The sequence below is a fragment of the Pan troglodytes genome, chromosome 21 (genome assembly GCF_028858775.2).
Source record: "Pan troglodytes isolate AG18354 chromosome 21, NHGRI_mPanTro3-v2.0_pri, whole genome shotgun sequence".
NCBI lineage: Eukaryota > Metazoa > Chordata > Mammalia > Primates > Hominidae > Pan > Pan troglodytes.
In genome coordinates this window covers 70,025,786-70,051,548 of record NC_072419.2, presented here as the reverse complement: position 1 = coordinate 70,051,548, position 25,763 = coordinate 70,025,786, and the positions used below count along the sequence as shown (strand labels likewise).

General features: G+C 63.0%; 3 protein-coding genes across 50 annotated transcripts in view; 1 reads left to right on the top strand and 2 right to left on the bottom strand.

Annotated features, from left to right (window-relative positions):
• Positions 1-3,877, bottom strand: part of ZGPAT (zinc finger CCCH-type and G-patch domain containing) — a 28,946-nt gene extending 25,069 nt beyond the window's left edge. For 4 of the 12 annotated variants that reach the window (XM_009437644.3, XM_009437642.3, XM_063802754.1 and 1 more), the window contains exons 1-2: positions 3,112-3,196; positions 2,072-2,683 (exon numbers count right to left, since the gene is read on the bottom strand). In XM_009437644.3, the coding sequence (XP_009435919.1) occupies positions 2,072-2,655 (584 nt within the window). In that variant the 5' untranslated portion in view covers positions 2,656-2,683; positions 3,112-3,196. Of the gene's footprint in view, positions 1-2,071; positions 2,684-3,060; positions 3,282-3,670 lie in introns of those variants that run through there. The other 8 variants (XM_054674500.2, XM_009437643.3, XM_525387.8 and 5 more) reach the window with 7 other exon arrangements.
• On the top strand, positions 3,209-11,749 carry ARFRP1 (ADP ribosylation factor related protein 1). Of its 13 annotated transcripts, none has more exons than XM_009437654.4 (9): positions 3,225-3,363; positions 4,133-4,231; positions 4,492-4,579; positions 4,793-4,875; positions 9,048-9,129; positions 9,375-9,440; positions 9,687-9,751; positions 10,567-10,667; positions 10,738-11,749. In XM_009437654.4, the coding sequence occupies exons 2-9, from the start codon at positions 4,139-4,141 to the stop codon at positions 10,823-10,825; spliced, it is 666 nt and encodes a 221-aa protein (XP_009435929.1). In that variant the 5' UTR covers positions 3,225-3,363; positions 4,133-4,138; the 3' UTR covers positions 10,826-11,749. The 13 variants fall into 13 exon arrangements, with proteins under 13 accessions (XP_009435930.1, XP_009435929.1, XP_009435924.1 ...); XM_009437649.4 differs by having other exon boundaries at positions 9,372-9,440; XM_063802759.1 differs by having other exon boundaries at positions 3,243-3,363; positions 4,138-4,231.
• An 847-nt stretch (positions 11,750-12,596) lies between these two features.
• RTEL1 (regulator of telomere elongation helicase 1) overlaps positions 12,597-25,763 on the bottom strand; it is a 40,525-nt gene continuing 27,358 nt past the window's right edge. For 8 of the 25 annotated variants that reach the window (XM_016947124.3, XM_054674488.2, XM_016947118.3 and 5 more), the window contains 23 exons: positions 25,352-25,426; positions 25,077-25,158; positions 23,199-23,331; positions 22,918-23,031; positions 22,789-22,829; positions 22,582-22,667; positions 22,363-22,440; positions 21,837-21,914; positions 21,321-21,467; positions 21,104-21,219; positions 20,759-20,882; positions 20,525-20,675; positions 20,019-20,161; positions 19,122-19,217; positions 17,950-18,148; positions 17,670-17,810; positions 16,769-16,885; positions 16,283-16,516; positions 16,036-16,191; positions 15,777-15,929; positions 14,075-14,506; positions 13,744-13,938; positions 12,597-12,988 (listed from right to left, as the gene is read on the bottom strand). In XM_016947124.3, the coding sequence (XP_016802613.1) occupies positions 12,705-12,988; positions 13,744-13,938; positions 14,075-14,506; positions 15,777-15,929; positions 16,036-16,191; positions 16,283-16,516; positions 16,769-16,885; positions 17,670-17,810; positions 17,950-18,148; positions 19,122-19,217; positions 20,019-20,161; positions 20,525-20,675; positions 20,759-20,882; positions 21,104-21,219; positions 21,321-21,467; positions 21,837-21,914; positions 22,363-22,440; positions 22,582-22,667; positions 22,789-22,829; positions 22,918-23,031; positions 23,199-23,331; positions 25,077-25,158; positions 25,352-25,426 (3,375 nt within the window). In that variant the 3' untranslated portion in view covers positions 12,597-12,704. Of the gene's footprint in view, positions 12,989-13,743; positions 13,939-14,074; positions 14,507-14,779; positions 14,909-15,020; positions 15,480-15,606; positions 15,930-16,035; positions 16,192-16,278; positions 16,517-16,768; positions 16,886-17,669; positions 17,811-17,949; positions 18,149-19,121; positions 19,218-20,018; positions 20,162-20,524; positions 20,676-20,758; positions 20,883-21,103; positions 21,220-21,320; positions 21,468-21,836; positions 21,915-22,362; positions 22,441-22,581; positions 22,668-22,788; positions 22,830-22,917; positions 23,032-23,198; positions 23,332-25,076; positions 25,159-25,351; positions 25,427-25,763 lie in introns of those variants that run through there. The other 17 variants (XR_010154168.1, XR_010154170.1, XR_010154171.1 and 14 more) reach the window with 10 other exon arrangements.

Below are 25,763 nucleotides of genomic sequence, written 5' to 3'. Positions count from 1 at the left end.
TGAACTATTGGCTAAAAAAGAAAATTACCTACTAGAAGGCTTGGTAAATATTTCTTCTAAGAGGAAAGTAAAAAGGAGGAAAAATAAAGCTATGCGCTTAGGGAAATAGAGACATTACGGTAATAATTGTTCATATTTGAATATGGAAGAGGTATTACCATTAAATGTGTTACCTATTATGACATGGAAGTTACTCTTTTTTGTTCTCACATCGGACTTGGACTTCCAAGAAGTTACTTTTTAAGTAATTTCCTAATCGGTTAGATTAGAGGTGCAACTATGAAGTATTCATAGTTGGAAAAAACCAGTAACTTCTGGAATTTGCTTTAAAATGGCCCAGGAAAGAAAAAAATAGGGCAGGGAGAACAGACAAAACGAGACTGGGAAAATATTAATAAATGACGACATTGGATGATGGACTGTGGGCGGTGATTATGCTAAACTCTCTAATTTGGAGTATGTTTGAAAATCTCCATAAAAGTAAAATTTAAAAGTTGAACTCTAGAGAATAAAACTAACAACAGGGCCAGGCGCAGTGGCTCACGCCTGTGATCCCAGCACTTTGGGAGGCCAGGGCAGGTGGATCACTTGAGCTCAGGAGTGTGAAACCAGTCTGGGCGACATGACAAAACCCCACCTCTACTAAAAATACAAAAATTAGCTGGGCTTGATGGCTCACGCCTGTGATCCCAGCACTTTGGGAGGCCAGGGCAGGTGGATCACTTGAGCTCAGGAGTGTGAAACCAGTCTGGGCAACATGACAAAACCCCACCTCTACTAAAAATACAAAAATTAGCTGGGCTTGATGGCTCACGCCTGTTATCCCAGCACTTTGGGAGGCCGAGGTGGGTGGATCACGAGGTCAGGAGTTCAAGACCAGCCTGGCCAAGATGGTGAATCTCCGACTCTACTAAAAATACAAAAAATTAGCCGGGTGTGGTGGCGGGTGCCTGTAATGCCAGCTACTCTGGACGCTGAGGTAGAGAATTACTTCAACCCAGGAGACAGAGGTTGCGGTAAGCTGAGATTGCGCCACTACACTCCAGCCTGGGTGAGGAGAGTGAAACTCTGTCTCCAAAAAAAAAAAAGGCCAGGCGCGGTAGCTCACACTTGTCATCCCAGCACTTTGGGAGGCCAAGGTGGGCGGATCACGAGGTCAGGAGATTGAGACCATCCTGGCTAACATGGTGAAACCCCGTCTCTACTAAAAAATACAAAAAAAAATAGCCAGGCATGCTGGCAGGTGCCTGTAATACCAGCTACTCAGGAGGCTGAGGCAGGAGAATTGCTTGAACCCAGGAGGCAGAGCTTGCAGTGAGCCGAGATCGTGCCACTGCACTCCAGCCTGGGCAACAGAACAAGACTCCGTCTCAAAAAAAAGATAAAAAATTATAGTAATATAAAAATTAGCTGGGTGTAGTAGCGTGAGTCTGTAGCCCAGCTCCTAGGGGGGCTGAGGCAGGAGGATCGGTTGAGCCCAGGAGGTCCAGGCTGCAGTGAGCCAGGACTATGCCACTGCACTCCAGCCTGGTTGACAAAGTAAGACCCTGTCTCAAAAAAAATTAAAACAACCACCAAAAAAAAACTGACGATAGGCTGGAGACCTACTCTCTTCCACATAAGCCTTGCACTGCTGAGTGGCTGCATCTCCACTCACTGCAAACTCGGCCTCCTGGGTTCAACCAATTATCCTGCCTCAGCCTCCTGAGTAGCCAGGACCACAGGTGCGCGCCACCACGACCGGTTCATTTTTGTGTTTTTAAGGAGATGGGGTTTCACCATGTTGACCAGCGTGGTCTTGAACTCCTGACCTCAGGTGATCTGCCCGCCTCGGCTTCCTAAAGTGCTGGGATTACAGGCGTGAGCCACCGCGCCTGGCCTTCTTCCATGCTTCTTGATTCACCCCAGAAGGAAGACGTAGACGCCTGAACACAGACACTGCTGTCAAAGCACGCCTGCCCCAGGAAGCTGAGACAAAACTGCAAAGCAAAGGGAGGGCCGATCCTGACCCGACCCTGTGTGCGTGCCCCTTACGCCCCTAAGGTTGGCATCTGACAACAAAGGGCTTTACCTGCAGTTCTCCTTAAAGCGGCACTTTCCCTCCAGGAAGAACGGGCACGGCTTCAGAGACTTGTGAGTGGGGTACAGGTAAAGCACACGGACACCCGCCGAGCCATCCTCCGCCTCTTCCGTTCCCACCACCATGGCGTTGTGATACTCCAGAGTGCCCCAGGAGCTGTAGTAGGGCGCGCTCACCTTTGTCCCACTCAGCTCTTCCTCGTCCTCTCCCTCTTCCTCCTCCTGCCCACCTGCCGCAGATTCTGGCCCCGCCTCTGCTTTAGGAACGGTCTCTGATCCGGACCCACGGGCCGCTGCTGGTGCCTCCACCGCCTCAGTGATGGCCTCCCGGAAATCCTCGTACTCAGCATCTTCCTGGCGGCCCGGGCGCTCTTCGTCCAGCGCGGCCAACAACCTGCTCTTCCTGACAGACACCAGGCTGGCCTCGGTGAGCTCGATGAGCTCCTTCAGGTCCCCCTGCAGCTGGCGCAGGTCAGCCTGCTCAGACGAATCCAGGCCGGCGCCCAAGGCCAGCTCCACCTGCTGCAGCTGCGCACGGTAGGTCTGCAAGGCCGACTCCAGGCTCTCCTCGTCCATGCTGAGAGAGGGAGGCGCTGGACCAGGGCTGCAAGAAGAGAAGCCAGCTGAGCACCGCGTCTCGGGACCGACCCCACAGCCTGAGGACGGGCACGGGCACGTCCCCTTTCCCTCGGGGAGACACCGGCTCAGAGGCACAGCTCCCAGCGCAGAGGTCGCAGCCCGGGTACCCCCGCTCAGGCTCCGCGCTTCCCTTCCGAGCCGCCGTGGGCTCGCCGCTAGCCGGGTCCCGCGTCACTCCGGAGCCCCCTCCCCGCGGGGCGCCCCGCCGCCTGACCCTCCGCCGAGCCCACCCGCCGCGCCCGCCGCCTTCCAGGCCGGCCGCGCCCCCCCGCCCGGCGTCTCTTCTGTCTGGCCAGGGCCGCGTCCCCGCAAACCGCGGCCCCCTGGTCCCCGGCCGGGCACCTCCTCCGCGCGGTTTCCCAGCCGCAGCCACAGAGAGCCCGCCGGCCTCACCGGCTAGAGCGGCCCGGCGCCCCCTTTTCGCCCCAGCAGCCGATCGGCACTTCCTCCCGAGCGCCGCCGCTTCCGGAAGTGCTTGGCGCGCGGGGGCAGCCGGGAAGCGGAGCGCGGAGGCCGCTGGGACGCGGTTCAGCTCATTCCCTGAGGCCGGCCCGCGTCCCGTCAGGCGCCGCGCGGGGTTAGCGCGGGGTCAGCGGAGGTCAGCGGGGGTCAGCAGCGGCGGCTCCGAGGGCGCGGCGGACGCAGGTAGGCCGCAGGCTGTGCGGTGAGGCGCGAGGCCCGAGGGGCGGCCCAGGACTCGAGGTGGGACGCGGGTGTGACAGGAGCCAGCTTTGGCTGCTTGTCGGGGAGCCTCAAACCTGGCGGCGGCGGCATGGGGCGGACGTAGCCGGGGGCCGCGACCCAGGTTCTTCCTTCGCAGTCGTTCCCTGCCAGCCGCGCGCCGCCTCCAGGTGCACTCCAGGAGCAGCCGGGCCGCTGCTCACCCGCCCTGTAGTCCGCTCCCCCCAGGGCCGTCCCCGTTTTAAGAAATGGGGTGATGGGGCGTCCCTACCCGGCGCCTGCAGGGGCTCCTGGGGAGCGCGCCGGTGGCTCGCTGCTCCCGGGTGGGGCGCGGGGCTGACGCTCGAGGGTGCTGTGGCCCAGGCGGGGCTGCAGCGAGTGTGTTCCCCGTTCCGCGCGCGTGAAGCGTGGGAGCGAAGCCTCGGGCGAGGGCGGGAGCGCGGCTGAGCTCACTGTGAACACCTGGCTGGGTAGTCCCGCGAGCAGGGGAGGGGCCGGAACCGATGTGTATTCGGAGAGGTCGCAGTCATCGCTGTGAGCAGGACACAGTGGCGGCTGACCTGGGAGAAGTTACAGAGGGATGGGGTGGGAGAGGGACGAGGAGTCGGGAATGGCCCCCAGGCTCTCGTCCTGAGCGGTCGGCTGGACGTGGGGCGCCACTGACCACCGTGGAGAAGCCCGGGGGAGGGGAGGTGCTTTCTGGCTGCACACTGACATATGTTGGGGTGCCCAGGGCAGGATGTACACGCTGCTGTCGGGCTTGTACAAGTACATGTTTCAGAAGGACGAGTACTGCATCCTGATCCTGGGCCTGGACAATGCTGGGAAGACGGTGAGTGCCCACGCCCTTGCGCGCACCTTTCCCACGGCCTGGCGGCGCCCCCTTCGGTGTTGTGCTGTCAGCTGCACGTTCACTACCCAGACAGAAGCCAAATTTCACCTGAGACGGCAGGATAGTCACCACCAGCTTCCTGAAGAGCAGAGTGTTGCTCTGTTTCTGTTTCTGTCTTTTAAAGAACAGACCTGAGTAAGGATATTTGGAAGCCAGTATAGCCCCTACTTGATGTGTTTCGCCTCTCCCTCTCTCCTCAGACCTTCCTGGAGCAGTCGAAAACCCGATTTAACAAGAACTACAAGGGGATGAGTCTATCCAAAATCACCACCACCGTGGGCCTAAACAGTAAGGCGTCTAAACAGCAGGGCTGTGGGTTTGGGGCCTTGAGGATGCCGTGATGTTCACAGTCCAGCTGGCCCGTGGCCACAGCCCTGTCGGGCCCCTCTCAAGTCTCATTTGAGTGGCACCGGCATGCTTTGCCCCATCCCCTGGGAGAGCTGGGACTGGGTGTGTCGAGGACCAAGGTCATGAGCCTTGCCTGTTTCCTCCTCTCCCCAGTCGGCACTGTGGATGTGGGAAAGGCTCGGCTCATGTTCTGGGACTTAGGAGGGCAGGAAGAGCTGCAGTCTTTGTGGGACAAGGTAAGACTCCCTGGCCAGGACCACCCCCACCCCAGCCCTCCAGTGCCACTTCTTTCCAGAGTGCACCCTTTGGGCCCTTCCTCAGCAGCTTTCCTTACCCACTCTGTCCCTCGGGTTTTCTCTCTGGTCCCATCCCAGGTTCCCGAGTGGCTCCCTGTTTTGTCCCAGCTGAACCCTTAGCTGAAGTTGCCCCAAAAGTGGTGGTAGGGGAGTTTCCCACTTGGGAGTTCCCTGCGATGGGGCCAGTGGAGATTCCAGGGAAAGAATCACTAAATGCCAAGGCGATCAGATCAGAGCATGTATTAGGGGAACCTGTTGACAGAGTGCGGCATCCTCAGGTGACCAGTGAGAGAAGGGCATGTTCACTGGTCATGCCTGAAGCCGGGGGGAACTGGGTTCAGGGCTGGGGCTAGTTTCTTTCAATGTTTTGAAACCTGAACATTATGTTAACAACCTAAACATCTTAACAAGTGTCTGGGAATGTTCAAACCCTGGCTTGGGTTTGAGCCTAAGGGCAACCTCGCTGGCCAAGTCAGAGAGGTCAGGGCAGTCTGTTTCTTTCTCAGTCAGGACAAGACAAAGTGTGGGGACCTGGGGACCCTGCACTCCTCCAAAGTGAGTGCCTCCTTTCGGCTCAGAGACCTTGCTGCTGACCACCACAGGACACAGAAATGGCAAAGACCAGATGTGGGGACGGCAGGACGGCTGCCTCTCCCCTGATGAGGTTCCCTCAGTTCTAGCTTAACATTTGTTCTTCCGTGATCACCAGAAGACTCCTCAGGGTCTCACAGCGGCAGTCTCCTATTTTGACACAGGTTTTGGGCATTTCTGAGATCCCAGTATGGTGCCCCTTCCCCACACCCCCCAGGCTGCAGTTTATCTCCTTCTCAGCCTGGGCCAGGCACTGAGTCCAGCACTGAGCAGGGCAGAGCCTGTGGCTTCCTCGGGCTCCCTGCCCTAGGCTGGCACAGTGGGTGTGGGGTGGCCCCAGTGCCTTGGCTGCCCTGATGCCATCTCTAGAGCTGAGTGCCCAGGTCCTGATCTCTTTTTTGATCCTAGTTCCCCTTTCCTAGGCCCCCCCAAAGTGTCCCCTCCTGCTGTGACTTCTAGCCAAGAAGACATTTCTCCCAGGCCAAGTGATCTCTGATAGATCCTGTAGGACCACTGAAGTCAGACAGGACAAGTTAAGTCAGGGCCTATGTGTCCAGTGCCCAGCATGCTTGGGGAGTGACACAGATGATGATGATCTTGTCACAGGCCGGTGTCTCAGGCACAGATGCTGAGACAGGTTGAGGTACAGGATGCGCACTGGGGGTCGGCACCAGGAAGGCAGGGAGGACGGGAGAGGAGAGGTCGACTCAGGCAGCAGGATCCGCAGAGCTGTGGTTGGCCCAGCAGGGAGCCCTGGAGGAGAACTGGCTATGCTATGCCATGTGGGGCCAGGCTGGCTGGGACTTCACACCACGGTCTGGTGGCTCCCCAGTGTGGGCTGCCCTGGGCAGGTGTGACCTGGCAGCGTGGCTCTTTGCAGCCAAAGTGGGTCCCACAGAAACCAAAATGAGACCATGTGCTGATGCAGTGTTCTCCAACATGAAGCAAGAATACAGTGGGGCCAGAGATGCCTGCAGTGGCCACAGCTGCAGCCCTGCGTGGACCCACACTTCCACGTTGGAGAGGGGTTCCTCCAAGGTCCTGAGGGCCTCTCTTAAGGTGAAACTGGAAGAGGGAGACTTAAGGGGGCCACTGTAGCCCATCCTTGCTGCTGGTCTTGGGGCTGCACAGCCCTTCCTTGAGTGCCCTCCCAATTCACTACCACTTCTGCTGGGGTGTGACTTCCTGGCAGTCTGAGCCCTTCTCCAGACACCACTGTGGTGGGGCCAGTGGATCCCTGGGTCCCTAGCTGTGGGACAGCTGTGGGATGGCAGCCCCATCTCCTGCCCACCAGGGTCTCCTAGACATGAGGTGCAAGTCATGCCCATGAGGCAGCTGTGGCTCGTCATTCAGCGTGTCTGCTGAGTATGTGCTGCTCTAGTGGCCGGGACCCCTGACCCTGCTGAGCTCAGAGCTGGGAGGATCAGCTGCAGGGACCCCCCTAGGTCACTGGGAGGGACCGGAAGGGACCCCCCTAGGTCACTGGGAGGGACCGGAAGGGAGGCCCCTGCTCCCACCCTGGTTCCTGTATCCTGCATCCTTGTGCAGAGCCAGCACCACAGAAAGGGCTGTCATTGCAAATTGGCCTCGTCCTGGGGCTGGACCCTGAGTCGGTGTCCACATGTGTGGCATGTGCCAGGACCTCAGCTCCTGGGTTCTTTGCTGTAACACTAGTCTCTCAGGCTGGCTGGCACTTTGCAGTTGGGGAGCTCCCACTGCTGCTGGGGAGAAAAACTCAGACCCACTGTCCCTCTGACTGCTCCACTGGGATCAGCTGGCCAGCCAGGAGCCACGCTTGGGACACCTCCCTCTTCCCCCTCCTTGTGGGGCACCCCACAATGACCACTGCTGTGACGCCTCCACTGGGGCGTGGGGCTCTGGGTCCTGCCCGCACTCAGCCCTGAGGTGTCATTCCCGTCCACTGCGGCCCTGCTGGGCTGTGCACCTTGTGCCTGGTAGGTGTGATGGGTGGCTCTGGCCACGTGGTCCCATGGTCCAGGACCCGGTTGCACATGAACCTTCTGCCACCCTGCTCAGAAGCCCCAGGAGCCATGTGGAGATTCTCTCACTGGGCTTGCTGCAGCCTCCACAGAGCCGCCCCTCCTGCCACAGAGGTCTCCACCTTAGGGTCCGCCTGCTCCCTTGTGTCAGCAGCAGACAGCCAGCACACTGCAGGGTCCCTTGAGGGGCTGGTGGCCTCTGTGTGGGACCTGTCTGTAGGCCAGAGAAGTTCCTGGGGGTGGGGGGGCCTCGCTACCTGCAGAACCCTGGAGGGCGCCTGGCCTTGGGCCTCCTCTCCACTGTGGGAAGTTCCTGGGGGTGGGGGGGCCTGGCCTTGGGCCTCCTCCTTTCCACTGTGGGAAGTGCAGGTGCACAGGCTTCTCTCCACTGTGGGAAGTGCAGGTGCACAAGCTTGTCTGGCACTGGGATGGGGTTGTCTGGTACTCCCTGCTCGGACACCCTAAGGATTTCGGAGAGTTGGGCTGTGCCTCCTGGCTTCTCATGCTCTTGGGTATGTGTGTCTTAACACACTGACCACCAGCTTGTCCTACCTGGTCAGCATCCAGTTCTAGGTCTCTGGACACTCATGCCTGGACAGGAGAGCTGGCACAGCCTGGAGGCAAAGTGGCAAATGTGAGCTGTTGTCTGCTCCACGTGGACGCGGAGTTTGCTGTGTTTTTTTCTGATTGAGATAGAGGTGCACTCATCTGGTCCAGGGCTCAGCACTTGTACCTGAGGCTGCAGGGGCTGTGCCCTGTCTTGCCCAGGAGTGTTGCCAGCGAGCCCAGGACTGACCAGCCCAGGCTGCAGAGGTCTGAGCTCAGTGACTCTGGCCCTGTCCTGGCAGGGAGGGCTCGCTTCGTAGATGGCGCTGGTCAGTCTTATCCGCATGGCCACACTCCCTCCCTGTGCGAGGTGCTGGCACAGAGCCCTACAGGTGCATTCCCTCAACGGGCCAGGCTGTGGTCTAGGTTCCTCCAGCCCCCAAACCCTATCTTTTTTTTGAGACAGGGTCTCTCATTCTCACCCAGGCTGGAGTGCAGTGGTGTGATCAGAGCTCACTACAGCCTCAACCTCCCAGGCTCAAGCCATCCTCCCACCTCAGCCTCCCGAGTAGCTAGGACTGCAGGCGCACATTACCATAAGCTTTTGTACAGACGGAGTCTCACTATGTTGCCCAGGTTGGCCGTGAAGTGGGCTCAGGTGCTCCTCCTGCTTCTGCCTCCCAAAGTGTTGGGATAATAAGTGTGAGCTACCATGCCTGGCCCAATCCCTGTCTTTCACCTTTGGCCACCATCAGGCCAAAGGTTGCAGGCAGGTTCTCAGGAGCAGCATCTGGGGACACCTCCACCAGATCTCCCCACAACCCCAGAATGCATCCCAGAAGGGTCTTGCAGTTGGGGGCTGCCCTCTTGCCCCTTCCTCATGTGAGCCCCTCACTGTGGCATTGACACAGGCCTGGCTCTGCTGGCCCTTGGCAGGGTGGGGACTGAGCCCCAACTCCTGGTGCTTCCTCCCAGTATTATGCGGAGTGTCACGGCGTCATCTACGTCATTGACTCCACCGACGAGGAGAGGCTGGCTGAGTCCAAGCAGGCGTTTGGTGAGTGCGGCCTGGCTGCTCTGGGAGGGATGGATGGTGAGTGGGGGCAGGTCCAGCTTGGGCAGCTCTGTGCCTGGGGCAGGCTCAGTGTCTGGTCAGAAGTGCTCCTGCCTAGTGGGTGACGGGGGAGGGGGGGGTCGGGCAGATGGAGTGGCTGTCACAGTGTCCACGCCTGTGGGCCCCTGGGCAGTCAGAGGCAGGATGCTGGGTGTGAGGCGCTGCCTCTCCTGCCCTCCCCAGAGAAGGTGGTGACCAGCGAGGCGCTGTGCGGTGTCCCCGTCTTGGTGCTGGCCAACAAGCAGGATGTGGAGGTGAGCCCCACCCCTGCCTCCCGCAGCAGCTTCCCGAGTCCCCAGCCTCCCCCACAGCAAGGGGAGCAGGTGTGCACCCAGACACCCCAGGCCCAGTGACTGCCCAGGGGGTACAGAGCCATTCTCAAGGCCTGCCCTGCCCCCAGCAGCTTCCCAATCCTGGTTCCTCTCCAGACCTGCTGCTGCCAGCCCTGGAGGTTCTCTCACCTCAGGGCAGGCACCCAGAGGCCTCTTCCTGCCATGCAGGGCACCTCTCCCCAGAAGGGCAGCCGTGTCTCAGGAGTGTGTGGCCAAGCTGTGGGGACACCCAGGTGAAACTCAGAGCTCAAAGAAGTGATGCTGGGGCCCTGGTGGGAGTCAGCTCTGACCCTCACCTGTTCCTGCTACCCTTGGAGGTGGCATCTGTGCCAGCCCCACCCCCAGGGCAGCCCCTCAAGACCCCTCTGAGGTGCCACTGCCCCTGGGAGCACTGGCCACGCTGAGTTCTAGCTGTTCTCTTGGAGTGGCTTTGCACAGAAGCAGCCCGGCGTCCAGAGGGCCAGGGTGAATCTTCACTTCCGCCTTCTCTGGGGTGGCTCTGTTGCCCCCAGCCTGTAGGGCTGGCCTCCCCTACAATCTCAGCCGACAAGAGGGACACCTGGTACGGGGCAGGGGTCTCCCCTCGGAGGAAAAGGGGAGGGGAGGCTGCTCTTTGAAGACTGGGCAGGTGGTTGTGAGCAGAAGCCACCATGACTGCAGACTGCCCCCATCACTGATGCAGGGCTCCCACCTCTCCATCATCCCCGGCTGTGTAGGCCCCTGGGACCTGCCTCCGCCACTGCCCAGGAGGCCTCAGTCCTCAGCGCCCCACCTCGGGGCTCAGGGTGTCCCCCAGGGAGGGGATGGGGGGTGGACTCCTTGGAGCCGTGTGGACATCTAGTTTGTCTCAGGCACTACCAGCCATGTTCAGCCTCGGGCTGAGCACAGGGTCCTCACTGCTGTGGTCTCTGTGGGAGACACTGGGACCCTGGTGGAGCTCTGGCTGTTTTCCTGGGGTGAAGGGCACACGCCCTTCTGAAAGTCCCGGGCCCACAGGCAGGACAGGGCCAGACATGGGGGCTGCTCCTCACGGCCTTACCTCCCCCAGAAGTGCCTCTCAATCCCTGACATCAAGACGGCCTTCAGCGACTGCACCAGCAAGATCGGCAGGCGGGACTGCCTGACCCAGGCCTGCTCGGCCCTCACAGGGTGAGTGGGGCTGCACCTGCGGGGGCTTTGGGGACCGAGACCCCCCGCCTCACACCCGCTGTCTTCACAGCAAAGGGGTGCGCGAGGGCATCGAGTGGATGGTGAAGTGTGTCGTGCGGAATGTGCACCGGCCGCCGCGGCAGAGGGACATCACGTAGGCGCAGCCGCGCTGCCGTCGGGACGGCTGGTCCCCTGGTGCTGGAGGAGTGGCCTCCTGTTGGCTCCCATGCTGCTGATCTGGGGGGTGGGTTTGCTTTGCTTTGGGGTTCTTCTATTTACTTTGTTTTCTCGAAGACAAACTTTTCTCTATGTCTGGAAAAGCGTAGGCATCCGGAGGCTTTGGAGGGGAGTCTGGCAGCCCGGCTGGCCCAGGCCCTGCAGCGGCAGCCTTTCCACAGGGCGCAGCGGCGGCCTTTCGAGGCCCTTTCTGGGGGGTCTGAGGGAGACCTGGTTGGGAATTGGGGCTTCAGTGCTCAGGCTGGCTTGGGCTGCATGAGGACAGCCCTGTGGGACCCTCGGGAGACCCCGTGGCTGTCTCTGCCCCATCGAGGAGGAGGCCCGTCAGCCATGGCTGCCATCTGGCTTCTGCCCTGTGACCCCGTGACCCCGGAAGTGGTCTGGGGCTGATCTTGCCTTGAGGAAGACCCAGGCCATGTTCCCAAAGGCCAGCGGGGGCCCTGGATTGTGATGCAGCCTCGGGACAGGGCTGAGGAGGTCTGTGGGGGAAGACCTATACCCCACGCCTGGGCCTGGCTTCACCTCATCTTAATCCCCAGGGAGGGAGCTGACTGATGCAAAAAGCTGAGGGGGCCTGCTGGGAGTGGCTGTTTTTATGCCCCAGCCCCGCAAGTTGGGGAGTGTTTGTGGTCCAGAGCCCTCCCCCAGCCAGGAGAGAACCTCCTGGAGGGGTTCTTTGTGGGGCCCTGTGTCCCCTGCTCGGGAGTAAGGCTGGTCCTGGGGTCCTCCCTGCACAGCCCCCACTGGGCCTGCGAAGTGCTGTGTTCTTCCTCAGTCTGGCTGTGGGCAGGAGCCGCCTGCCCAGTGCCACCCAGGGTGAGTGCAAAATAAAGACGGCGAGTGTGGCTCTGTCCATCCCTTCCCTCCTGGAGGGCGGAGGCTCCTGGCTGTTGGACACGGTGATGGTGGTACTGGGCTGCTCAGGGGCTGGTGGGCAGGTGAGGGGCTCCCCAGGTGGGCCTGGAGAGTCCAGGCACTCCCTTCCTGCGGATGTGGGAAGGACATGGGGTCCTGGGAGGAGCTGCTGGGAAGGGGCATGAGTCAGGGTGGGGGTGGCGCAGCAGCTGCGGGGCTGTGACTCACAGGAGTCGGGCCCTGGAAGTCCCCGCGTCCTCTCCAGGGGACCCTGTGTGTGTTCTGCAGGTTGGTTCCAGGACCTGGGGGGGACCTCCAGCCCCGGGAACCTGGCCGTGCTGGGGAGGCGAGTGGCTGGTGCAGCCCCCCGGTTGCTCTGGGTGCATCGGGAGGCTTCAGAGCCTGCCCCAGAGGGGGAGAAGCTTCACTTCCCGGGAAGCATGGGAGGCCTGGAGGAGGTCTTTGGCAGGTCCCCTCTCGGGAAATCCCGTGAGTTGGGAGTGGGAGGAATTCATAAGGGGGGGGTTAGTGTGGGCCCCGGCGACTAGGGCTGGCCTGAGCCCCATCCTGTTCTTCCAGCAATGATACCCTCCCAGGCCCTGACCCTCCCTGAGCTTCAGGGGCCCCTGCCACGTGCCACAGCCACCGGGGGCAGAGGTGGCACTCCCCACTGATCCTCCCAGGGAGGGTCTGTCTGAGGTAGGGGAAGCCCCGGGCAGCAGTTCTGATGGCAGGCAGCCTGAGGGATCTGGGCACAGCGGGCGGCTCAGGTGTCCCCGGCTGCCCTCCCAGTAGCTGTGCAACTACAACCAGTTTTATGAAAAAGCTTTATAAAAATAAGCTTTAAGAAACCTCATTTATTCTACTTAAAAAAAGCCTCTCTTAGTGCAAGTGGGGTGCCAAGGATGTAGAATAAATAAATAAGTGGGGGCGAGGGGGCCAGGATCAGTGCACAGGGAGGAAGCGCTCACGGACACTCCGCTCCAGCCCGGGCATCCTGGCCACGCGCAGCGCCTGCAGCAGCCGCACCAGCAGCGCCCCGTCCCACGCCTCCAGGAGCTCCGTGAGCCGCCGACGCAGCTTCAGCTGCAAGGCCCCGCGGCCCGCCCTTGGTGTCGGACCCCAGCCCTCCGGGGCCTCGAGGGCCTGCAGCAGCCGCTGCAGCCTCTTGATGGAGATGTCCTGGAAAGCCACAAAGTCGATGACGGCACGCTCACACTCCTCAGCTCCTGCAGTGGGGTGGGGAGGCAGCGGTCCGATCATTTCACCCACACACACTGGCGGGGGCTGCCAGGTACCCTGCTTTCTGGGCCCCACTCGGGGTTTGCAGGAGAGAGAAATCCCTGTGCAGTGAGCCGTGCTGGAGAGGGCAGTGCAACGATGGGGACTGGAGAAGGGGCAGGAGCCTTCGGTCAGAGAGCTGGAGCAAAGGCCTAGGGGGCAGGAGCGGCCACTCGGACCTTGGCTGCAAGAGGCAAGGGGGCCCAGGCAAGGGCTTGGGGCTCCTGGGCCATCGGAAGGGGCGAGTTGGGACCTGCAGATGGACCGGACCTGACTTGATGTTAAGGGGGTCACTACCCCCTGTGACTTCTCAACAGTGGTTAACATTGGGCCTCGGTTTCCCCATGTCAGAGGAGGCAGCCACCTTCCTCTCGGGCAGTTAGGAGAGTTACCATCAGGCCTCGGTTTCCCCGTGTCAGAGGAGCCAGCCACCTTCCCCTCGGGCAGTTAGGAGATTGCTGCCCACTTTCCCAGAGCTCCCCAGGGGAGGCTGTGCCCTGGCTCAGATCCAAATTCTCAGCCACCCCTGAGAGGGCAGACTTGGTGGAGATCTAGTGGAGGGACCCCTGATCCCTCAAATCCACTGTGGCCCCTTCCCAGAGCCAGCTGGCATGCCTCAGGCTAGATGCAGGTGCAGGGGCAGGAGTGAGGGCACAAGTGGGCCTGGCCTGCAGTGTGCTGCCCCCTCAGTCCTCTGGCTCACCTGGTACCCTGGTGCTGAGGGGGAAGCCAGTGCAGCTGGTGCACAGGGTGTCATGGGAGGAAGAGCCTGGCACATTGAGGGCCAGGCCCAGGGCCGTGCAGTTGCGGTGGGGCTGGCACTGCTCTGAGCTGGAGCTGCTGGCTGAGAAGGTGCCTGGGGGGCACGGCTGGCACTGCGTGTTCTGGCTGGGGGTGCCTGCAGCCAGGAGGGAAGAACGGGGTCAGGGGAACTGGTGTCCTAGCTCAGGGTGCAAGGCTGGGACCAGCAACCTGACCCCTGCCACACCTCCGGCCACCACTCCTGGGGGCCCCTCCCCTCGCCCAGCTCTCACCCGGGGCAATCACGCCGGCACCAGGTGGACACGATGCGTGCTCCAAGCAGAAACCAGCGTGCGCGAAGAAGCCGGCGCGACAGCGGCAGGCGCGGTTGTGGGTGGCGTGGCAAGCCCGTGCCTCCTCCTCACGCTCCCCGCAGAGGACGTTGCAGTAGCGGCAGCGCTCCAGGTAGTTCCAGAACTGCGTGTAGTGGCGCGGTGGACACGGGCCACATGTCGTGGGGCTGTCTCGGCGGCACGGCCGCTGCACAAAGGTGCCTGGGGGGCACTGGGCGCACACCAGCCACTCCCCTGTCTCTGCGTCCCGCCAGGGGTAGGTGGGTGTTTCTGCCACTCCGCATACAGCCGGCACCAGCAGCAGGGTGGGCAGCGCCAACACCAGGCACAGCAGCGACAGGCCTGGCCCCTCCAGCGCCCTCATTGTCCTTGCTGGAGCAGGGAGAGCGCGGCTCAGCGCGGACACCGGACCCTGCTGTGCCTGACCAACATGCCACCTCCTTTGCCCCCGGTCCGCCTGCGGAGGGGCCGCCCAAGTCCCGAAGCCCATCCTGCTGCCGCCCTACATATATGGGCGGGGAGAGGGCTGGGCCAGCCTCGCCACGCCCCATAGGAACCCCTCCCTCCCCAGGCAGCCCCCCTCTCCCACCTGGTACCATCCCTCCCCAGAGCTCAGTCCAAGGGTGGTTCTGGGAGGGGCCTCACCAGCCAGGGAGCCGCCCTCCGCAGCACCTGGGGCAGCTCCCAACCCAGAGACCAGCCCAGGCAGCCTGGTGTGTCGGTGGATCCCCTACCAATTGCAGCTTGGCTGCGGCTGTGAGGATGAGGGCAGGGCTGAGCCCACCGTGGAGGAAGTACAGTGTCACATGGCAGGCTGGGAGGGGCCTCTGCCAACTCCCTGTCCCTCAACTCCCACCACCAAGCCCAGGCCATGAAGACACCGTCCTGGGCACTGCCAGCAGCTTTATTAGAGAGCCCTGTCCCCTGATTAAAAGTGGACACGTGCCCACGGGGGTCTCCTCCTTCCCCGTGAGGGGCTCAGCTGGGGTGCTCCTGTGGCACCACTCACAGGCCAGGAGCCAGGGAAGTTCTGGGGAAGCACTTCCCCAGAGACCCACCCCAGACCCCAAGGTAGCTCAGGGCTTCTCAGAGGCAGGCCCAGATCTGGTCCCACCGCAGGGACCATGGGCCCCGCCTGCCTGAGGCCTGCAGCGGGCCAAGCCGGCTGGCATGGGCTGGCCTATTGGGTGGGTTCTTGGCCCACCAGAGCTGGACAGGCAGGTGATCAAGCCATGCTGGGTGTGCTGAGGGCCTCCGTGGGCACTCACTGGGGCTCTGGCCAGAAGACCTGCATGACGCTCTGCTTCCTGGAGGCGGTGTGGCAGGCTGGGCACGTCCTAGAGGCCTGTGAGACAACCGGCCCACTGCACACGTCTGCCAGGCGTTGCCACCAGGACAAGGGCCTGCCCTTTTCCCCTCAGCCCACCACCTGGGGCTACACCCAGCAGGAACTGTAGTGGCCAGGCACCAACCTGAAGGTGCCGTTGCCAGCAGGCTTGGCAGCGCTGGAAGTCACAGGCAGGGCACTGGAAGGGCACCACGTCCTCTGCCCCACAGCCCTGGCACACACAGCCTGCTGAGAGGGGCCCGCCCGGAGCTCCCGCGGCCTGCTGCCCAGCGATGTCTCTCCCATGAGGCTCACCCCACTCAGATGCTGCAGGCCCGTGGGGAGGTCCTGAGGACTGGCTGGGACCTGCATCCTCACCGCCCGCCCCCACAGTCCCTGCTGGCCTCTGTCTAAGGAAGGACGAGATCTTGCTCTGGGTCTTCCCGGTCTTCTCGGACCGTGAGGGGCCTGGAGACAGAGACTTGAGTCTGAGGGGGGCCTGGGGCTTTGCTGCTCACTCCCAGGGCTGCGTGCGGTTGGGGCGCTGTCAGGAGCAGCCAGGCAGGTGCCCTACCTGGTTGGGGAGCCCCGTGGGTAAGCACAGGAGGCACGGCAAGCCTCTCCTCCTGGGGTCCCGGTGGCTCCAAGCCCAGGTAGGGCCGGCCGGTCAGGTCTGTGCACGTCTGTGAGAAGCGCTGCTTGTGGTGTGGACGCACAAACATGCTGAACCCTGTGGGGAGCTTCACTCAGACCCGGCACAGCCCCCATTTTGTCCCCTGCCCCCCACCCCACCGGCTGTTCCCCACGCCAGGGCCACTTGCTGTGCAGCAGGGGGAAGTCCTCCGGCTTTGCAGTGGTCAGGGCGGCCAACACAGCCAGCACCTTGTCGAGGTCGTCATCTTGCTTATAGGCTGTCAGTGCTGCCAAGAGTTGGCTACAGCCTGCGGCCCCCAGGGCCCTGCGGGCATCAGCCAGGTAGGCGCTCACGGCGCGCTGGCTCTGCTTCCCTGCTCTGGGCACTCCGGACCCCCACTGTGGGTGGCTGCCAGGGTCTCCTGGTGTGGGAGTAGCATGGCTCAGAGTGGCGCTGGGGTGGAGGGCTGAGAGTCCCACCACCCTGGCCGCCCTTCCTCCAGGAACTCCTGGAGAGCTGCTCAGGACAACTGCGGGGTGCAGAACCGGGAGCAATCCCCACCATGAGATGGCTCCCCACAGGGGCAGCTCCGGCCACACTCAAGAGTTAGCCTCGTCAAGCCACTGAGGGACCCACCAAGTCGTAGGCTGCACACGGTTCAGGAGTCAGCTACCTGTGGGGGGTGGCCTGGGTGACAGGTGGGGCCTGCCCTGGTTCAGGTGCTCTTGGGGGTCCAGCTGCTGGGCTGCAGCCGTGGACACGGTCAGCTTGGGATCCGGCGCCATCCTTCCTGATGAAGAGATGTAGAGCCACAAAGCTGGTCCAGAGCATCTGGAAAGTTCCCTGGGGTGGGGGGGCAGGGCTGGCTGGGGAGGCCAGGCCTCACCCACCTCAGACCAGGGCGGGAAAACCCAGGCAGGTACACGCCTGGGTGCTGGGGGCATCAGAGGAGACACCAGCCTGCTGGATGGGGGCTGGAACAGTGGCGGGCAGGCGAAAGCCCCACTCAGGAGCTCAGAGCCGTAGGGTGGGTGCAGGCAGGAGGATATCCCAGTGAGTACCAAGCCCAGAAGGGATCTGGGGTCTTCCCAACAGGCTAGGTTCCCCCCTGGGTGAACTAGGGAAACTCTGTAGGGGCTGTTCATTAACAAGCACGAACACAGATGCTTCCGCCTCTGGAGACTTGGACTCCACCCCAGACAGAGGCAGAAACAGGGAGGACAGGGGTCTAAGACCCTAGGACCCTGGCGTGTGCAGTTGACTCCCCAGGACCATGCATGGGAGGCAGGGGACGTGTGGCGGTTGGACAGGGCTGTGCTTAGGGGTCGGGGCTATGGCAGGGACAGGGCTGTGCATGGAGTTGCACAGGGTCTCCCCAACAAGTGATGCTGCTGCTGGTGGAGGTGGAGGTGGTGGTGGCGGTGGTGGAGGTGGAGGCCCCCATCACTCCCATACGGGAACAGAGAGGCGGGGCCGAGCAGGGCCCGAGGATGCCCACCCCAAGCAGCCCAGGACTCTGGCCCACACTGCCTTCCACGCAGGAGTCTGAGGGTCCCACCTGGGGCCCCATTTACCAGTGGGGTCCAGGACCGGCTGTGCCCGCTGCCTTCGGGGAATGCTGTGCTCAGGCCGATAGCCGCAGCTTCGTCCTGTTAGCTGGATACAGACCTCCTCAAACTGCTGCTTATGATGGGGCCGCACAAACTGGTAGAAGCCTGTAGAGGAAGGGGCGTCTGTCCCCATCTGCCCCTTTTTCTCTAGAGAACAGAGACCACCTTGGACCCAGATGGCCCCCACCCCACACGCGGCGGCAGCACTGCCCTCAGGGTGGGTGGCCTCTGCAAGCCAGGGTACCTTGGAGCAGGTTGTGCTTCTTGGGGTCCTCAGCAAAGAGGGGGCCGAGACAGGCGGCCAGGGCGGCGAAGTCATCGGAACCCTTGTAGTCCTGCAGGGCCTGGGTGAAGGTGGCAAAGTTGGCTTGGCTCAACTCCTGCTTCACGGCCACCATGAAGAGCTTGGCCCTGTCCATCTGTGCACCAGCCACGGGCTCCTCCTGCAGGACACAGGCCCGAGGCTCCATCAGGGCCAGCCTCATCATCTGGTCCCTGGGGCTGCAGAGCCTTCCTTGGAACATTGAGCGTTCCCTGGGACAGTGACTGCCGAGGTGGGGCTGCTGCCTGAGAAACTGGCTGGCTGGATGGACATAGGGAGGGGCTGCGGGAAGAAAGCTGTGGGGCTGGGCCCGTCTGAGGTCACACAGTGAGAGGCTGGCAGGGAACTGAGACCAGCGAATGGGCAAAGGGTAGATTGGCTCTGCCTCAAGCCAGGGGTCCTGCATGGCCCGTCTCTCTCCTCCTCCCTCAAGCCCCCTGCCCCACAGCGGATGCGGCGGAGGCTCCCAGGATGGCAGCGCACAAGGAGGGGCTTCCAGACGAGCAGTGCCCGTCTCTCTACACACCCCAGACCAACACGGAAATGTGGAAACCAAGGCAGGGGTGGCCCAGGCACTCCCCACCCAGGCCCTCGCCAGCCCAGGCCCCTCAGCAGCCGCCCACTTCCTGATGGTACCAGCCCTGCCTGGGCACCACCCAGTTCTTCCCAGAAGCCAAGGGACATGGACAAAGGCTGCCACACTTGGGGTTTTCCAGCAGGCAGGGGGCTTCCTGGCTCCGGCTATAACTCCGTTCTTTGATCCAAGGCTAGGAATGGGCTGTGTCCCTCACATGAGGCAGGTGTGCATCCACACTTGAGGGAAATGCCAGGGCCAAGCCCAGTGCTGCAGGCCCCATGCCAAGCCTGCCCAAGGGTGGGGCCTGATTCCAGCTGGGACTCATGAGCCCCCTGCAGAAGAAACCACACACTTGAGCCCCTGGCCGTCAGCATCACAGCTGCCCTGGACATCAGCTCCTGGGGGTGGATTCCCTGGTCCCATCGGGCCCACATCCCAACTTGGCTGGGGGCACCCACGGCTGCGTTCCCATGCGTGTCTATGGTGGTCGGCACAGGTGCAGGGACAGCTCACGCACCGGGTGGCTGACCAGCCGGATCTTCTTCCTCCCTCCTCGCGGTTCTTCTGCCGGCCTCTTCTCAGACAGGAGGGACAGGGTGGAGCAGCTGTGGGCCTGAGGAGGACACAGCTCACAACCACACACAGACCCCAACCACACACTCTGGGGTCCCAAAGCACCTGGACGCACAGGGAAGATGGTCCCAAGGAGCCCTGAGCAGTAGCCAAGATGGAGGTCAGGGGAGGGGGGCACAGCACACCCTGGTGACAGTGCCACAACTTGGTCCTGTCCAAGTCACACCAGCGGCTCATGAGGCTCGCAGGTGGCGACTTGTAAGAGCAGGTCCAGGGAAGACAGTCCGACCACAGCGAGGGGCTGGCAGGAAGGGGACACAGGTGCCTGGTGCCTGCACCTGGAGCTCATTCCAGGGGCCTGAAGGGCAGGGACGGGCAGGAAGAGGGGAATGGCTCCCAGCAGGAAGCAGGGAGAAAACTTCGGGTTGGCCTGAGGAATTACGGGCTTCTGGGGCAAAAGGCCCCAAGGAAGAAGGAACCTGGGTTCCACCCGCAGCACATTCCTGGAGAAAGGCCAGCCTCAAGCGCAGCCAGTGGCAGGGGCACCCGACCTTGAGTGCACTGAGCCAAGCTGACCCGCCAGAGAACCAAAGTGATGTGGGGGGGCACCCGTGGAGGGCCAGGGCATGCACCACCTGGGAGCCAGCAGCCTGTGGGTGAGGTGGGGTGGAGGACCCACAGACAGCCAGGCAGCTGGGATCCCCCGCCCGCTTGCCCGCCTGCCTGCCAGGCAGGGGATTTACAGGGGTGTGTGGGGAGGTGCCTGAGGCCAGATGGGCGGGGTCGGGTTGGCCTCAGGAGACAGAGGGTCTGTGTCCATCCCAAGGCCCTGGAACTGTACCTGCTCCTCGCCGGGGCTCCCCGCCCGCTGTTCGCTGTGCTCCAGGGCAGCCAACAGCCCCCTGGGCCTCTGCCGGGCAGGAACTGGCTCCTGCTCATACTCCACACACAGGCTACTCTCGGGGTCCCCGGCAGCTGGTGACCCTGCAGGGGCACCCGAGTGCGCAGTGAAGCCCACGGGGGGCCCCAGCTGGGGTCCCTGCCTGTGGTGAAGCCCCTCTTGGGGGAGAGTCCCAGCACTTGGGGTCCTGCCTGTGGGTGTCCTCCCTGCTATTGGGGGGAGTCCCAGCCTCAGGGGGCATCCTTGCCTGGGGCGTTCTCTGCCTGTAGGGGAGGGTTGCAGCCCATGGGGGCCCCGCCCTAGGAAGGAGAGGCAGCCTTTGGAGGTGGGAGGGGAAGCGCACAAAGCCAGGTGAGTCGCCTCCGCCCTGGGCGCCTGGTGCTGCCCGCCCCACGCCGCCCGCTCCGCCACCCCCACACCGCCCACCCAGCGCTGCCCGTCCGCACCTGAGGACCTCTGCTTCAGGCTGGGGACATGCAGGTCCAGACTCTTAGCTTTCCTGGTGGAGAAGAGGGGGCCAGGTGACTTGGCCTCGCTAACAGCATCTTCTCCTTCACGTACATTGGGTGCTGTAGCCCGGGGGGCTGGTGCTGGCATCTGCAGAACCATGGGGGTGGGTGGACCCATTTCTGGCTCCTCTGGGGACAACACCCTCATCCCCTCCCTGGGCAGGAACTCACAGTTCGCTCGGCAACACGGAAGAACTGGGCCACGTCTCGGATGACATGGCCAAAGTTGTCATACACCCTGACGTGGGGACGCACCCAGGAGGGCAGTTGGGCTCTTGCGTCGGCAAAGGCGAACCTGGGGGGTGGCCATAGCCCTGCTGCCCTGCCCACAGCCGCTTCAAGGGTTCAGTTCACCGAAGTGAAGACCCTCATCTGCTGCAAGGGCCCCACGCTGACCCCGAGTAGCCGGAGAGGCTCTGGAGGAGACGGGGCCTCATGTGGGGAAGGAGAGTCCAGGGGCCCAGTGGGGTGTGGGCGTGTCCCCTGGCGCCGCGCCTGCCACCGGACTGCACGCACCTGTGGTCACAGAGGAAGACAGCTCCGTAGTCCTGGCGGTGTCGGATCACTCGCCCGATGGCCTGGTTCACAGCCCTGGACGCCTGCTGCCGGTACCACTCCTGCCCAGAGAGGAACTGTGGGGCGAGGCGGCTCAGTCACGGGGGCTCCCTTGGCCACGGGGCGGGGGCTCAGTCACCAGACCGCCTTACCCCAGCCCCACCCTGCTGTAACTCACCTGGCCCCCAGCCCCACCCTGGCCCTTCATCTCGTCCAGGAACTGCATCTTGAGGACAACCCGGGGGTCCATGCGTGGGGGGTACGGGAGGCCCGTGACAATCACACCACGGCCATTCGTGTCTGAGAAGTCCAGCCCCTCGCTGGCCTAGGGGACACACCAGGGAGCTGCCTGGGGCCGTGGGGGCTTCTCTCCCTGGTACCCACACCCAGCCCAGCCACCTTCCCCGAGGCTCCGTCCCCAACCAGGGGTGGGAGGAAGCTCCATCTGTGGGTCAGGACCCCACTTGGGGTCCACAGCTCCCAGACGCCACCTCCAACTCTTGTGGCCAGGAAACTCCCATCCTGCCTGCCCCGGCCCAGAGCAGGACGCGCTCCCAGCAGGGCCAGCAGTCGCTCTCGTGGGACCCAAGGAGGGGACCGGGCAGCCCCCAGGGCCCAGAGTCTGCTGGGGAGCCATAAGCACCCACCAGGGAACAGGCAACCAGGTCAGGGCAGAGGGCCCTGGAAAGCTCACCTTGCCCCGGCAGACCGCCAGGAAGGTGGCGCCAGTGGACCCAGGGGCGGCAACCCTTGCGTAGTAAGCACTGATGGTCTGGAAGGAAAGTTGGTGAGGCTGAGCCTGGAGCCCCCCCCAGCCCCTTCCTCCCCCATGAGGGAGACCCAGGTCTCATCCTCCAAGATGAAGGATCGTCCTAGCCAGGAAGGCCAATCGGGTTCTGGAAGCTTCTTCCTGGCACGGATCCCAGGCTGACCCCACGCCTGCTCAGTGCTTCCCAGAAAACACAGGGAACCCCAGGGCCAGGGTGGCCGACTAGGGCTACTCAGACAGGAGGGCCACTGTCACCACACCCACCCGGTGCTGGGGGCTTTGGAAGATAAGAGGCAACACTCAGGGCCAGGAAGGAAACGCAGGAGCCCTGAAGAGGCAGCGGGAGCCGCCGGAGCCCACGGTCAGGGCCAGTGGTCAGCCTTGGGGAAGCTGTGAGAGGCAGGGGAGGCACGAGGGGGCAGCAGGCCCAGAGCCCCGGCCAAGTGCCGACCTCGGAGAAGCCGCCTTTGCTCCTGGGCTCCACAAACAGCGGCTTCAGCGCCTCCATCTTCCTGGCCAAGTCGCGGGCCTGTGGGAGGAAGAGGCAGGGACATGGCAGCCCTGGTCACGCCGCCGATCAGACGAGGGCAAGCAGGAGCTGTGGCCACTGCCTGCTTCGTGCTCCAGCCCTGCCCTCACCCACCCCGCCCAGAACACAGGGGAGACGCACCCGCCAGAACTCCAGGCTCTTCTCCATGACAGGATAGGAAGGGAAGAAGATCAGGAGCCCATAGGGCACCACGCGGGCGATGTTGCCTGGAAGTGCAGGGGCCGGGGTCAAGGCAGGGGCAGGACGTCTGCAGGGTTCCCTACCAGCTCTTGGGAGCAGGGGTCCAGGATCCAGGATGGGCACAGCTGGGGCATTCAGGGCACTCACCCAGAGCCTTCCCCAGGGAGGATAAGCACTCCTCGGAAAACCTAGAGCCGGAGAGGCCACTGCTCAGGGCCTCAGGCCTCAGTGCTCCCCCACCTCCCACCCCAGCAGGGCCCAGGGACAGGCCCTCACCGTCTGTCAAACGCGGAGCTCAACTGGGCTCCATCGGGGCCTCTGGGGACGACCCCCACCCAGATCTGGTGCTTGTCGATGATGTGTGGGTTCTCCAGGCAGACAGGGAAAGGGCTGAGCGTGGCCAGAGGGAGCAGACAGTGGGGAAGTGCACCAGCACCCCTTTAGCCCTCGAGGCCCGAGACCCCCAGCACCCGGCTCATGGGGACCCCCACCACTCCCACCCCGCTGATGTCAGAGGTGTCACCGGTGTTCAGGCCCCTGGCAGGGGTGGCCCGTACATCTGCATCTCCAGAGCAAAGGAGGACACCGGGGCCAGCGTGCCGCTGGTAAGGATGAGGGAGCGGACGCCCTGGCGGAGCAGCTCGCGCATGCTGTGGCCGGGACTGAAGCACCAGTAGCTCAGCACCTTCCCTGTGGGGCGGGGGGCAGCGGGGGGCACAGAGTGTGAGGACGGGACTGGGGGCCTGACCACCTGCCTCTCTGCCCATCACCCTCTCCACCCACTGGCATCAAGCAAGCGAGCCGCGGGCAGCCACCCAGGCCCAGTGTGCAGAAGTCAGAACAAAGGAGGCTGCCCTGAGTGTGAGCCTGCCAGCTCGGGGCCCCTCTGGGGGACAGGGGGTCCTGGGAGTAGGAGGCAGACCCCAGGCAGAGGCTGGGGACACCTGCAGAGAGGTCAGCCCACTCCAACCCTAAACTTCTGCAGAAATCGTGACGTGCGGCTCAGGGCAAGAAGCCCACCCCGCCAAGAGCACACGGGAAGGAAGCGCCGGCATCCCGACATTCCACGGCCGCGTGCAGAAGACGGGGTGCGAGTTCCCAGCTCTGCCTGGAAGCAGGACACGTGCACAAGCCTCTGAGTGGCGTCAGCAGTGAACAAGGGCACCGGCTCAAAGGAAGTTCCTAGAAGGGCTTGACCGGACTGGCCACGGCGGCCGTGGCCTGGGGAGGAGGCTGAGCCTGGACACCGGACGCCGGGAATTCAACACGGCACAAGCAGAACGACTCTGACTGCGATTCGGAGTCAGCAGGGACGAGGCACGTTTCCTTCCTGGGGCTGAGTGTGCCCTGCAATGGGGGAACTTCCCCACCCCCTCCTCCAGGAGCTCATTTCCTACAAACGCCCAGTGCAGGGAGTGGCTGCTTCTGAGAAGTCAAGTGACATCGGAGGTCAATGGAACAAACAGATTCCAGGCCCTGGGAATCTGTGCACCGGCTGCCTCAGGCACGCACTGCCTCCCACAACCCCAACTGCGTGGGGGCGCCGGCCTCCCCCCGGGATGGACGCTTCCTGCTGGGAGAGGCCTTGCTGCAGGACCATCACCGCGCGGGGGTCGAGCCACGCGACCCTGACGCCCTCCCAGCCCTTCCCTTCCGGCTCGGCCAGGCAGACCCAACCACAGCAACCGCACAAGGGCTGCTTCAGCCAGGGCCACGTCATGCCACCATGGGTCGGACAGCAGCTGAGAAAGAACGTTCCAGAGAGGGACGAACCAAGCCCAGAGGCAAGGCCCCACTGGAGCACAAGGCAGGGGCAGCAGCTCCCGCAGCTGCAGCCGTGAAGCCCCACCCTGGACACCACACAGTGGGGGTGGGGCCAGATACACCCCAAGAACCACAGGACTCCGGACACGGAGCCCATCCACGCAGCGTCCCCGGCAGCACCGACTCGAAGACGCCACGGAGCACAGGAAGCCAAGAAGGCACGTGGGGCCTCGGGGCTGAGCGCACCAGGGGCTTCGGACAACAGGGCCAGCCGGGCCCCCTTCAGATGTGACCCTGAGGCTCGGCCCGGCCAGGCGCTGCGTGGAGGCAGCAGGCAGAGCCGTGCCTCACTGTGGAGGCTCTGTGCTGACGGCCTCGGCATGAACGAGCGTGTCCCAGCAGGGAGGCCTGGCTGGGCTGTGGCTCTGCCGCCACCAACCAGGTGACTCTGGGCAGGTCACGGTGCCATCAGGCCGTCTCCTACGTCTCTCAGTAACTCCAATCTTCAGAGGGACAGTGAGGAGACTGCTCTGGATTGGCCTGGATATGGAGAAGGTGGCCAGGCCCATGGGGGCAGGAGATCCACGGCTGGGCGTGTGCCTAGCCTGTGGTATGGTGGCACCGGGCACCGCACCCGGGCGGGCGGGGAGCGTGTGGGCCCAGGTCTGTACCTCGCTTTCTGGCTGCAGTGGTGCTCCAGGCATCAGACCGCTGAGCCGTCCTCCGGTGACCAGCATCAGGATGGATGTGCACCTGGAGGGGACAGGACCAGGAGTGTGGAGGCCCCACCCATGTCCTGGGGGCAGCCCCTTACCTTTTAGGACCAGAAGGCCCCCAGCCCCACCTGCCTCCTGGAGGTGGCCCCCACCTTATAGGACTGTAAGGCCCCCAACCCTGCCGGGGAACCAGGGCTGCCCTCCACCTGCCTCCTGGAGGTGGCCCCTACCTTATAGGACTGTAAGGCCCCCAGCCCTGCTGGGGAACCAGGGCTGCCCTCGGAGGGGTCCACACTGAACACAATCTGAAAGGCAGAGGAAGTGCAGCCCTGTCAGGAGCCTGAGGCCACAGCCCGGAGCCCTGGAGGCCACCCAACTTTCTGCAGCATCAGCCCCATACACAGAAGGTCACAGGACACCCAGGGGTCATCGGTTCACCGGCCCCTGCCATCATGCAGCCCCAGGCCAATGGACAGGAGCTGGCACCTGCCTGACCCTTTCTCCTCCCTGCAGGGACCCCCGGTGAGCTCTGTGTTCCCCCAACATAGGCCATCTCCATGCACTGAAAATGCGGCAGCCCGAGGGGCCTCTCCTCCCGCCAACTGGCCCAGCCCTCCTCTCTGTGCCCCTGAGGGCCCCAAA

What these genes read in the sequence shown, in the direction of transcription:
- ARFRP1 (XM_009437649.4), top strand. Translation starts at nt 4,139, where the DNA reads ATGTACACGCTGCTGTCGGGCTTGTACAAGTACATGTTTCAGAAGGAC. An exon ending in CCAACAAGCAGGATGTGGAG is followed by an intron (nt 9,441 to 9,686) that starts GTGAGCCCCACC and finishes CCTGCCATGCAG; the next exon opens with GGCACCTCTCCCCAGAAGGG. An exon ending in GCCTGCTCGGCCCTCACAGG is followed by an intron (nt 10,668 to 10,737) that starts GTGAGTGGGGCT and finishes CTGTCTTCACAG; the next exon opens with CAAAGGGGTGCGCGAGGGCA.